Source organism: Callorhinus ursinus, unplaced genomic scaffold (genome assembly GCF_003265705.2).
Source record: "Callorhinus ursinus isolate GAN/ISIS: 27379988/994484 unplaced genomic scaffold, GSC_fseal_2.0 scaffold12, whole genome shotgun sequence".
Lineage (NCBI taxonomy): Eukaryota > Metazoa > Chordata > Mammalia > Carnivora > Otariidae > Callorhinus > Callorhinus ursinus.
The window spans coordinates 25,733,612-25,745,839 of NW_027397074.1; the positions used below are offsets into that span (position 1 = coordinate 25,733,612).

Consider the following 12,228-nt stretch of genomic DNA (forward strand, 5'->3'; position numbering starts at 1 on the left):
ATGTAAAAAGCCCGAGGGTGCGCCCCCCCACATCATTCTCCCACAGACCCCACGGCTCCCCTGCTCACCGCACCTCTGGGCCCAGCTCTCCTTACCTGCCCACACCCAGAAGGCAAGGCTGAGAGGACGGGACCCTTCAGGCTCCAGCCTGGGACCACTCCTGTCTTTTCCAGGTGCTTTGTCTTTAACCACGGGCCTAGTTTATACGGCAGGAAAACCAGCCTGTTTGGTCCTGGGCTTCTCTCACCCCAGGCTTGCCATTGAAGCCCAAGATAAAGCAGCGAGGGCTCCCCTGGGGCTGGTTCTGAGGGCAGGTAACAGATGGGCGGCAGAATGCAGGTAGCAAGAGCTCGGGGTCGTGTGTTGTCAGGATTTGTTCTCTCCCTGCTAGTTTCTTCCTTTCCAGCTGGAGTCCAAGTCACAGCTCACCCAGGATGGCAGCTCCTATTGGCAGGATAAAAATACCCCTCAGTTTGACTGTGGAGGCCCGCGCCTGGCCAACTCCGCCATTCAGGGCAAGGAGAGAGGAAACAGTCCAGGATGGTTGTGACTTCCCCACAGGGAAAGGTGGTCAGAGGAACCTCCTGCTCACTGGCATGTGCACGAGGCAGGCTTTTAGTGCTCAGAGGAGGTTCCAGTCACACTGGTGCCCTCGGCATTAGCATGAAACCTGTGATTAGCGCGATTCTGACTTTTATTGCTCATCGACCCCCTTTGAGAATTTATGGAAGCTCTAGACCATTTCCTCAGGGGGGGAAAAAGAATCCACAGAGGTGCATTTTCACACACACAAAAATTACATATCTCAGAGGATGTACGGAACTCTTGAGGCTAAGAGGTCCATAAATCCCTAGACCAGAGTAGAGTGCAACAGGGATGGAAGAGTTTATAACCCAGCCCTCGGAACAGCAATGAAGTGTAGGAAGAGAATGGAAGCAAGGGTGTTCATCTGTCAAGTGCTGTGTCCTGAGAATGCCTTCTGTTTGTGCCAGGGACAGGGGACAGCGGACGATGCTCTAAGTGTGGTAGTGACCCGTGGGGCACCACGGATCAGGTCCAGAAATACCAGCAAGGAGACACCTCAGACCAAAATCAGTAAGAGAGCTCCCTGGGAAGTGGCTGAAAAAGGAAGCCCCAGAGCTGATACACAATCCAGCCTCTACTGATGAGGCATTTGTAAAATCAATTGCCTTCTTCTTGGATGCCAAAAGGGTCTGGATGCAGGCCCCTGTCGGGTGTCAGAGATTTCCTGAGCACTTTTCATCAACTCTCTGCTAAGGGCAAGTTATAGAAAAGTCACTCACCCAATTGCAAAGGCCAGCAGTTATCCACATTGAGATCTTTCCCCGGGGGTGTATTCCAGACGTGGGAGAAGGGGCATCGCATTGTGCTTGGATGGACCACTGAAGTGCTACAAGAATGTCAGGCAGTAGGAGTACAGGAGAAAGGAAGACACTGGTCAAGAGCCTATGGAGCCTCAGAGTTCAACTGAAGTTAATCCTGTTCTCCAGGGGAGCACTGGTTCAAGGAATATGGCCAAATGCTTGAGCACTCTACAGCAAGCTTTTGGATATGTTGAGAACAGTAGGGCCCTCAGGTCAGCTTTCTACGAATTAATGATCAGAAGGCAGGACATAGGTATTATATTAAGACCAGAAGTTCTCTTTTCAGAGGAAAATACAAAGAGGTGCCATTGACTCAAGAAAGCTAGGTGAGCAGCAGCTGAGCAGGGATGCCCGTGCTGACGAAGCGACTTGGGCTGTTTCTGCGGTCTGGCCTCTACTAGCCATCTCCCCTCCTCCACCGTGTACCTGTCTACACTGCACCTCTGCTGCTGCTTGCTCGGTTTCTGATGACTCAGAAGGCTCCTATCACTTTATAGTAACTGTGCATGGCTTCTGTTCATCTTGGTATCTATGCTGCTGTAACTGACAAATTGTTTTGTATCATCACCAGCTCGGAATCAAAGGCCGGAGAAGCTGATAAACTCTGACTCCTCTCTGGGTGAAAAGGTCTTGTGCCAGGCCCACCACACTGGCTTCCTGAGCTAGTCAGCTGAGACCAGGAGGGCCTGTGGCTGCAGCGTGACGTACAGGCTAAGACCACGTTCCTTGTAGCAGAATGGGAGCCGGGACTGCTTAGAAGTGGGACGTGCGTGTCACTGACATGCTTTGTCAGTGCACTCACACAGAACTGCCCTCATCTCCCGTAAGACAGAACTGCTGGCATTACCAGAACTTGGTCTGCCACAAAGACAACAAAACAGCCCACCAAAAAACCCCCTCCTTTAACACACATATATTGTTTCTTTTGACCAAACTAGATTTTATTTAAGGTTTTCAAAGTCAGCTTTAAAGGCCAAGAGCCTTTTTAAAGCAGAAATAGAAGTACTCATGAAATACCCCGTCTATGCTGTCCCATCTCCCAGGCCCCGGCAGTGAGGCATGTGGCTATTTCTGGCCAGGGGGCCGTGGAAGGAAGAAAAGTGGGTTTTTCTTTGGACAAAACACAGCACAACCAATACGTGACGGCGCTCCACCTCTACCTTTCCTTGCTGTGGTGCCCGAGCAGCTCAAGTGTTTCGTGTCATCAGCCATAGGCTGGTGATGCTCCATCAGCATGTGTCCCTGGGCCTTCGTGGGGCAGAGCCCCACTGACCCACACTGGACATAAAGCATAAGTGAGGAAGTAAGGAAATTTCCTGGCTTATAAGCCACTGAGATTTCTCAGTGCTTGCTGCTGAAGCATAGCCTGCCCTATCCTGACTTACCCACAGACGGATCGCAGACACCTCCCAGGAGGACACTGTGAATAGAGTGATCTTCTGTGGACCTTCCAGCTGAGCAGACTCCCAACTCTGCAAACCCATGGAGTCTCTCTGCTTCCCTTGTTATTTCAGAGGCTCACTGGCCATGTAGAGCAGCATCACTTTGTGAAAGATCCAGAATTCAATTTCTTTCCTTCTTTCATTTCTTTAAGACCATACTTATTGAGGATTAATTAACACACATAAAATTCATCCTGTTTAGTGTAGGGTTCCATAGATTTTGATAAATGCACACAGTTGTGTAGCCACCAATATAATTTATAGATGAGTTCCGACCTGGTGCCTGGGTGGCTCAGTTGGTTGGGCGACTGCCTTGGGCTCAGGTCAGGATCCTCAAGTCCCAGGATCAAGTCCTGCATCGGGCTCCCTGCTCGGCGGGAAGTCTGCTTCTCCCTCTGACCCTCCCCCCTCTCATGCTCTCTCTCTCTCATTCTCTCTCAAATAAATAAAATCTTTAAAAAAAGAAGAAGAAGAAGAAGCGCTCCAACCAATGCCAACTTTTCCTTGGGCCTCTTTGGAGGGAGTCCAGCCCTCCCCCTGGCCTCAACCCTTGGCCACCACTGATCTGAGGTCTATCCTTATAGGTTTACCTTTTCCAAAATGGCATACAGATGGAACCACACAGATATAGCCTTTAAAACAAAAAACCTTTTTATTTTGGAATACTTTCAGATTGACAGAAAATTTGCAAAGATAGTACAAAGTTCCTTACCCAGCTTCTGCTAATACTAACATCTTGCACAGATATAGTATTTTGACATAGTAGTCAAAATTAGGAAATTAACATTAGGACAATACTATTAACGAGACCATAGACTTTATTTGGATTTCACCCATTTTTCCATTAATATTTTTGTTCCAGGATCTGCCACAAGATTTGGTTGTCCTGCCTCCTTAATTTCCTCCCATCTGTGGTGGTTTCTCAGTCTTTTCTTGTTTTTCACGACCTTGACACTTTTGAGATACATTGGTCAGGTATTTTATAGAACATTGCTCAATTTGAGTTTCATGTTTGATATTTCTCTTACAACTAGACTGGGTTATGAGTTTTGGGAAAGAATACTGAGAGGTGAAGTTCCCTTCTCATTGCATCATGTCAGAGGTACATGATAGCAATATGAATCCTCGGGTGGTTGTACGAATCAATAGTTGCTTCATGTTCACTGCTAAATAAGATCTCACTGGATGCATGTGCCACGGTCTCTCATTCACCAGGGGAAGGATATTTGAGTTTCTGGTTTTTGGAGATTATGAGTAAAGCTGCTACCAACATTCACATCTAGGTTTTTGTGTGAACACATACACACACACCCATATATATATATATATATATATAATTTTTCCCCCTCTAGGGTGAATTCCTAGGTGTGGGATGACTGGGTTGTATGATGTGTTTAACCTTATGTGAAACTGCCAAACTTTTCCAAAGTGGCTGTTCCATACTGCTTTCTTCTCATCAACAGTGTGTAAGACTTCCAATTTGCTCTGCATCCCAATTCCTTTTGATCAGTGTTCTGGGGAGTGGTTCATTTTAAAAATACCCTTAAGTTTGGCAAGTTTTGCAGCATGTCCCTTCTGACTGGCAGAGAACCCACTTCATTTCTCCTGGTCTCCGCACAGAATTCTGTCCAACTCTGTGGAAAAATCCGGGGCAACTTACTCATTAGACTTTCTAGTCCCTCCTTACTAGCTTCTGCCACTCTCGTGATGCTTAGGAACGAGTTCATAAGGGGTGGGGACAGAAGATGGGGCTTGGAGAGTCTCTCAGAAAGCCATGGGGAGAGAGCAGCTTCTCATTCCCTATCTTCAGTATCGTTTACCAAGCAAGTGACCTTCTGGGATAGAATGGCCACCCTTGTGTGCTGCAGTGTGTGAGCCCAGTGCCACATCTTTGGGGCATCAACTCAGTCCCTGTAATGACTCCATTAGAGGCAATGGTACCAGGGAAGAAGAGAAAACAGAAGTGCAGAGAGGGTTGTGACTTATAGCTGGTGGAGTCTCAACTTGGGAGGCTTGGCCACAGATTTCTCCAGCTTCAGAACCCAAACTCTTCACAAGTGCCCTACACCACTGTCCTGGAGTGCATCCCCCAAGGTGTGTTTGATAATTGGCAAAAAAAAAAAAAAAAAAAAAAAAAAAGAGACAGAGTTGGGAGGAGAAAAAAGATGTGGGCTCTTAAAGGAGTTTTGTGTGTCTTTGAATTCCTTTCTTCAGCTCTCTGTTTCTAGCAAACCCCTTGAAGTAAAAGAAGCCTTGGCCCAGCAGTTAGGCAATGTGGGTTCTAATCCGGTTTCCCACTAAATTATAGTTTTAAAAATACGTCCCTCAGTTTTCTCATCTGGATATCAGCAGGTAGGATACAAAGAGCTTTGTGGTCCCTTCTCACTTCCTGGCTGTCAGCTATAAAAGAGCTGCACAGTAGGCACCAAGCCTCCTAGTCCCAGGGCTAGGGGTGGCCTCCAACGGGTTTCTGGAAAACATTCCAGTTCTTTCAGCCTCCTGGCCCCACACCCCCTCCAGAAACAATACACAAGTGTGTCCTCAAGGTCATTCCAGGGGAAACTGGAGTGGATCACCATGGCATTTTCCTGCCCAGGGATCCATTTATCCCTCTGGTATCAGCAGCACAGCTTCCCCTAGAGGAACCATCCTTTCTCCATCCCCAGTCCTGGAGGCTCAGGCTCCAGGGACAGGCCCAGGAAAAGCCGGGGAAACAGCCTATTTCCCACCCCCACCCACCTTGATTCCAGGGGCTGACTGAAGACCGGACACAGGATTCAAGGCAGGCTCAACTCCAAGACTTTGGCTGGAGATACGGGTGGCCATGTTGCCTCCTTATGAGAAGTCTGTTAGAATGAAGCAACATGGAGGGAATCAAAGGTGGGAGCCGAAGAGGGGGAAATTGCTGAGACCCCTACCTGAGCCCCCATGCCTGAAGCATACACCCAGCCGTTTTAGTTAGCTGAACACATAAATCCACCCTCATTTTTTGTTGTTGTTTAAAAGAATTTAAGTTGAATTAGGTTGCAATAATTAGGCATTTTTTGAGATTTTTTGAGAACCCTCTCTCAGGGTTCTGGAATCCTAGTTCTTTATTTAAAAAGAAGGAGGACGAGGAGAAGGAGAGTAGTTGTAACTTGTAGTAGTAATAATAGTAAACTCTAAAAGCCCCACGAAAGACAAGGTCTAATGTGGTGTTGGGAAACACACACAGCATGATTACCACCACTCCCTGCCCTAATCCCAGCACAAACATCACTCATTTATCAGAATTCTTCTCTGTGCAGCATTCTTGGCAGCCACTGCCAATCACTAAAGTTGGCTCCAAGTTGAGTTCTATTTTCCAACAAAGCATCACTGCACTGTGCGTGGTGCCAGTCAGAGGACTAGAGATGGTCTGAATCAAAGGACTAACTGCCATGGCCTGTCTGGAGGACACTGATCATAAAGACAGTTGCACTTTGGTATACTGACAAAATCAATAGTGCCAATAGTTAAACCCGGAGCCATTGCCAGGGTCGGCCCCTAGGGAGGGGTCTCTGGGCTGTGGTGTCTGAGAGAGGGAAGCATGGAGCTCAGTTAACTGGCTTCTGGAGCTGAGGCATGGGCAGAAGGCATCTTGACCCAAATGGCTAGGCAGCCTCCCATGGCACCCCGGGGGCCTCGGCTCTGGCCCACACTCCATGTAACTCTGGCCACGGCATGACGGGGAGCCCCCTCTACATGCCCACTGGCAACCCAGGGCTCTCGGGGCTGCCAACTCTGAGCAGACCACGTTTTCTTGGGCATAAGCCTCCGACAAAAAGTTCTAAGTTGGTGCCTTTCTAATTCTGAAGCTGACGGATGCTTTTCTCACTCTCACACAGCTCAAAATCAACCTGACATTTCTAAAATTACATTTTGAAGGCAATGAATCTATAAAGTGCACCAAAGCCCATGCCAGCTGGGAGAAAAAGAAAGGAGAAAAGAGAAATGTTTCTGGCTCCCTCCCTTAAATGTGAATATTCTTTCTATATTGGCTGGGGCAGCAGGAGAAGGGAAGGGAAACTTGCAGACCACCTAAAACGGCAGGGAAGTTTTCAAGGAGCAGGTGCTCTCTGAATTTCCCCGAGGGTTCCAGTGCAATTGTGGTGCAGACCAGCCTGGAGACACGGGATGAAAATGAGGGAGTAGTGAGACTGGGCGTGAAGGGGGTGGAGCACTTTTGTTTTCCTCCAGCCAGAGACAGTCCTTCTACAGGCGGCTGGGGAGGGGCCCCGAGGTGGGCCCCCAAGGAAGCCCCCCGGCTGCACGGCACACAGACCTCTTACAAGAGAACAAGCCAGCAGCTGCTTCTCCTTAAACTAGAGAGGTGGCCGAGGGGGCTTTGTGCGAGCCAGGATCAAAACACGCCTATCAAGAGGGATCAAGAGCCTGGCCAAGTGCATTGCAGATGGGAACGGGAATTGAATTTTTTTTTTTTTAAACAAAAATGTAAAGAAAATTCAGGGAGAAAATGCCTCCATGTGCAGTACTTTCCTTTTACTGGTAGCAAAGCCTGTTCAACTACCACAATCCTCCACTCCCCTTCACCCACAGATCAACTTTAAAATGCAACCTGCTAGTGTTTAAAGTGATCCATTCAACAGAGAAGGACCCCACACCCCTTTGCCCCCTCCCGCCCCCCCAGCCAGCTCCCTGTGCCTCCAGCCTGGATGGAGCAAGTCCACCCCTCCTGCTTCGCTGCTTCGTCCTCTTCCTGCGGCTTCTGTGGGCTTCCACGGCTGTAAGCAAATGTGACCCAGGAGGAAACGATGAGTCCTTAATCCTCATTCCACACAGGGCAGCTCCATTCAGGAATCATGAGTCCAGGGCTTGCCAGGTGACTCCAGGCTGGTTATTACTAGGGAGACACAGAAGATTTGGGGAAACAGGGACCCTGCTCTCTGGGGTTGCAACACCTAGTGCTAGAGGCAGATGCATACATAGAGGCCTCCCAGGCCAGGCAGAGCACCTAGCATGTGCTAATCATGAGACAGACAAGGGCAGGAAGGAGAGGTGAGGGGTGGTTCCTTGAAGAAAAACTGCGTGCTACACTTAAAGGAGGTGGGATGCGAGGAGCTCCTGAGGGGCAAGTTGGAGTGTGCTGGCGGCTGAGAGTAAGGAGAGGGGGCCGTCCGGGGTGGAGTGTGCAGCAAATGATACGCCAAGAATCCAGAGGAAGGGCTTAAGGATCCAGAAAGCTTTCCTGTGTATGTGTGGGAGGGCGGGTGGGGGCCCTAGGGCTATATCCTGATATCCTCAAAGACCATGTGTGCCAGGCTAAGGAGTCATTCAGTGAGATTCTTACAAACAGACTCCGTGGACAGTCTGGGCTGGCCAGGAAGTGAGCAGAGCTACACCAGCCATATAACACACTGAGTCCCTGCCCCAACTCGCCTTCAGGTCTACTCCTGCACGGAGGAGGAGGAGGAGAATGCTTTCCAGGCCCCCAAGGCTGTCTTGCAGAGGATGGTGGCTACTGCTGTGGCCAGGTCCTTCCATAAGGGCACACCACAGAGAGCAGAGAAGCCGCATTCCTGTGTTGGGGAGGTGGCCACAGGAGACCCTTTCAGAGCTGGAGAGTGAAGCTTGCAAGAGTGCAGCAGAGACCTCCCTGACCCAGCTGGGCACATAGGACCAATTCTTGCTAATCAGCAACCGTGCCCCCACTCAGGGCCACAGGTGACACAGGGAAGGGAGGAGAGCCACTAGCCCCGGGGGCTCCACATGGGTGGAGTGTCTGAACCGCTTAAATGCCCACGTGCAAAACTTGCTCCCATCTCTGGCTGAGCCAACAGAAGTCCATGCCGTCCTCCCCTGGACTGCATGGGGGCGATGTATGGGGTCATGTCGACAGCCCCACACGGTGGGACTAGCCCTTGTCCTCCTCCTCCCTCCCCAGCCCCCACGTCCATGGCACCTCCCCCACTGAGTCCCCACAACAGACTCTATTAACTTGCCTTTGCATGTCAAATATCTCTGCCATTTAATTAAAAAAAAAAAAAGTTAATATCACAAGGGACTCCAGAAATACATGCTTTTGAATTCCAGCCATGGAGAAGACAGAAGGGGACACTGGCATCTGCAGCTATGGCTGCTTTCCACAGAAAGGTCCGTGCAGTGGAGACCAGCCCAGCCCCCTGCCCACGTGAGAACACACAGCCCACCCGGCCAGGGCTGGGGAAGAGTGTCTTTGGTTGGCCGGGCTTCACCCAGAGCTCACTGGAAGGTGGCTTGGCAGGAAGGGAGGGTCTTCCTGCAGCCCCCTCTAAGGGCCACAGAGGCAGGGGGTACACAAGGAGGCATTTGAGGTCTGTTAGCCTCCCACTGCCCATCTAAGGCTATAGGACTCATTATTTAAACCTAACACAGAACAGGTTTATGATTTGAACTTGGATCTCACGGTATCCCAGTGACACATCAGCAGCCATGATGCAGATGTAGGCAGGAGAGCCGGCAGCCTGGAAACTGCTCCTGGACAATCCTGTATTATTAGATCCACATAGAGAATACACTCAAACCCTTTATACCAAATAAGAGTAAATTATACCAATATAAACAGGGCCTCTGACCCTCTCATTTTATTAAAATGGCACATAAATATTAAAACAGCATACTGATCACTTCATACGTCTGCGTGCCCCCAGAGGTGTGACCGAGGAGTGGCACGTGGGCTCCCTCCGTGAGGCTGCAGACTCATGCATTGAGCAATTCGTGTTCTTTATCGGTTTTCCCAACAGCGTCAGGATTTGATAATGGGTCGAGGTCAGCAAAGAGGCTGAACCAGGCAGTCAGGTCTGAGGCAGCCTTCACAGGCTCTGGAGAGAGAAAAGAAAACATGAATGCAGGCCCCTTCCAAAGGCCCACCTCTGCCATGCGGCATGCAGGTGGGTCCAAGCTCCTCTGGCAAAGGGAGGATGCTAAACAGCTCAGTCAGACTGCCTCTAAAACTAGTTAGGGAATTCCATGTCTCCCTGTGGGCTGGCCGATAAACAATTCTACACCACGGCCTAAAGCTCAGTGAAGAACGAGCTCAGTGTTAACCCACACCTGTACCCCCGCTCCAGTGAACGGCACAGCCCACCAAGCTGCCCCAAACCTCAGACCCCGCTGCTTCAACACAAGCAGGAAATAACACTGTGATTTCAGAAATCAGACCGAATGGCTGAGGAAGCAAGGTGCCTTACAGTGTCCACTGGAGGAACCTTTTCAAATCTGCTGGGCCAAGGGAAATACTGTGGCCACTCTTTTCAGGCTTCAAAGCAACAGGCCTAGAGGAGGGTTGGCACCTAAGGCCTGGCCGCTCCTCTTTTCTCAGGGTCACTGCCCTCTTCCACCCTCTCCCGTCAGAGGAAGGAGGCCTTTGACATGCACCCCCTCCTCCCGCAGGGCTCTAAATTGCCCCCACACTCCCATTCCACTTCACCCTCACTAGAGCCTCCCCTTCAGCTGCTCTTTCTCTGAACCACCTGCCCTAACTTCCCGAATGACAACAATTAGAGAACCAATTCTTTTCCAGATGAGAATGTTTTCCAATGAGTGCCTGATGCAAGTGATTTCTACATAAGCTGGGGGCTCTTCTCTATATAAATCATTCCACATGAGGATCGAAGTTCATTGGCTTGGATGACCCAGGCTTTTTTCCCTTCCCCAACAGGTGGGAGTATCAAAAGCATGAAGAAAATGTCTGACAGGTTATCCTCCTCGCTGGGAGCAGCTAGGAATGTGCTTGCCAGCTGGCTTAAAGAGTCTCAGAGAGTGTTGGTGGGGCACGCTGCTCCGAGGTTATGCCAGGGTGACGGAATTGTCGCACATCAACAGGCCTTTGGTCTTTTCATGAAAATGGCACTGAAATATTAAGATAATGTGCCAATTGTGGTATACTTCTGATTCCCGTCTTTTTTAAATATAATCTCTCATAGATTACTTTATCATGAGATAATCAATGCATTATAGACATAAAATTACTGCAAGCAAGGCTAGTTAGTAACATGCAAGTTATTACCGTTTAACATTAATTGAATTCCATGGGCAATTAGCCCGCAGAACACTTGGCTTAGTTTGACATGATAAAGTGAGACTTAAGAGATCTCAATATAGTTTGGTTGGGTCGTAGAGTGGGAACAACTTTTAAAAAAGGGAATAACTCATTTTTAGTCATGTAGGAGGCCATAACAGAAAACTATGGAACAAGACTGATTTAAAGAGAGGATGAGCCTATTTCTAGTCTTGATAGGGAATATCAAGATATCTTAAAGATATCTCCAGCAAAAATATGCTACACCCACTCCCCCTTCCTCCTAACCTCCCAAACATCTAGGGCAGCCCTCAGAGATAGCTATGGCCTTGCTAGGAGGAGTCAGGTGACTGTACTTTGGGGTCAGCCCTCACATTCCTTAGACCTCCACTGCTAGAGTGTGGGAAACCAGGTGCAACTGCACAATACCTAAAAGAACATCATGGGAATGCTTCTGGATGATAAAGACACCACCTGTTACTTCCTGTGATCAACACAGGGAAAGTGGGTGATGACCAAAGGAAGAGAGAGGCAGCTGCAGATACAGAGATCTTCAGTAGAGCACATGTTCTCTTTGGGGGCCTATCTCAAAAAAGAAGAGTCCCATGAGCTTGAAAGGCCCTCCCGTGACAACGAAGGAAAGCCAGCTCTCTCCGAGAAGCACTAATTAAATGCCTCGTTTGGTGGTGGCAATGGTATTTTCAGTTAAAGACAGCAGACCTCAGTGGCCTTTCCTACCTTGCTGTATCCACCCGATGTCGGGCAGCACCCAGTCACGTGGAGATGGGTATTTGATTCCTCCTCATTTGGTTTGATAAAGGGAATTATGAATTAGGACACTATGCCAGAAAAAGTCAGAATGCAAAACTCTCCACCCTTGTAGCCCCTGATTTGCACCCTTGGGTGCTCAAACAGAAATTAGTAAAGAAAGACAGAAAATAGGCCAGTGGAAAGGAAGGCAACTGTCATTTCCAGGGAATAAAACACAGTATTACCTTTCATTGCAGGGCTGTTGTCATTTGGACTGCTTGCCTGTGGTGCTGGCCATGGAGTAGGAGGAGGACTGACATTGCTCTCTGACCAGCCTATTGTTCAAAACCAGAGGTGGTTAGGGCTAGGGAAGAGCAGACACACCACCCCGCCAGTTGCTGGGTGCACACAAGGTCTCACCCACAGTGGCCTCCAAAGAAAGGGAAGAGGGTGGTGTGACAAGGCCCTTCTGCCATAATCCTCGGACCTGGGATAGGTTTTAGGGGACAGTAGATATGTATAACCATGCCCAATTCATAAGTATGGAAAATTAGGGAAAAGATTGATTTTGAAAAAGAAACTGTGAAATTGCTAAGGTTAAGACATTTTTTCT

At 49.1% G+C, this 12,228-nt stretch overlaps 1 protein-coding gene across 14 annotated transcripts in view; it reads right to left on the bottom strand.

Annotated features, from left to right (window-relative positions):
* Positions 1 to 9,403: 9,403 nt before the first annotated feature.
* ICA1 (islet cell autoantigen 1) overlaps positions 9,404 to 12,228 on the bottom strand; it is a 142,793-nt gene continuing 139,968 nt past the window's right edge. For 13 of the 14 annotated variants that reach the window (XM_073898862.1, XM_073898872.1, XM_073898864.1 and 10 more), the window contains 2 exons: positions 11,861 to 11,950; positions 9,404 to 9,666 (listed from right to left, as the gene is read on the bottom strand). In XM_073898862.1, the coding sequence (XP_073754963.1) occupies positions 9,545 to 9,666; positions 11,861 to 11,950 (212 nt within the window). In that variant the 3' untranslated portion in view covers positions 9,404 to 9,544. The remainder of the gene's footprint in view (positions 9,667 to 11,860; positions 11,951 to 12,228) is intronic. The other variant, XM_073898873.1, reaches the window with a different exon arrangement.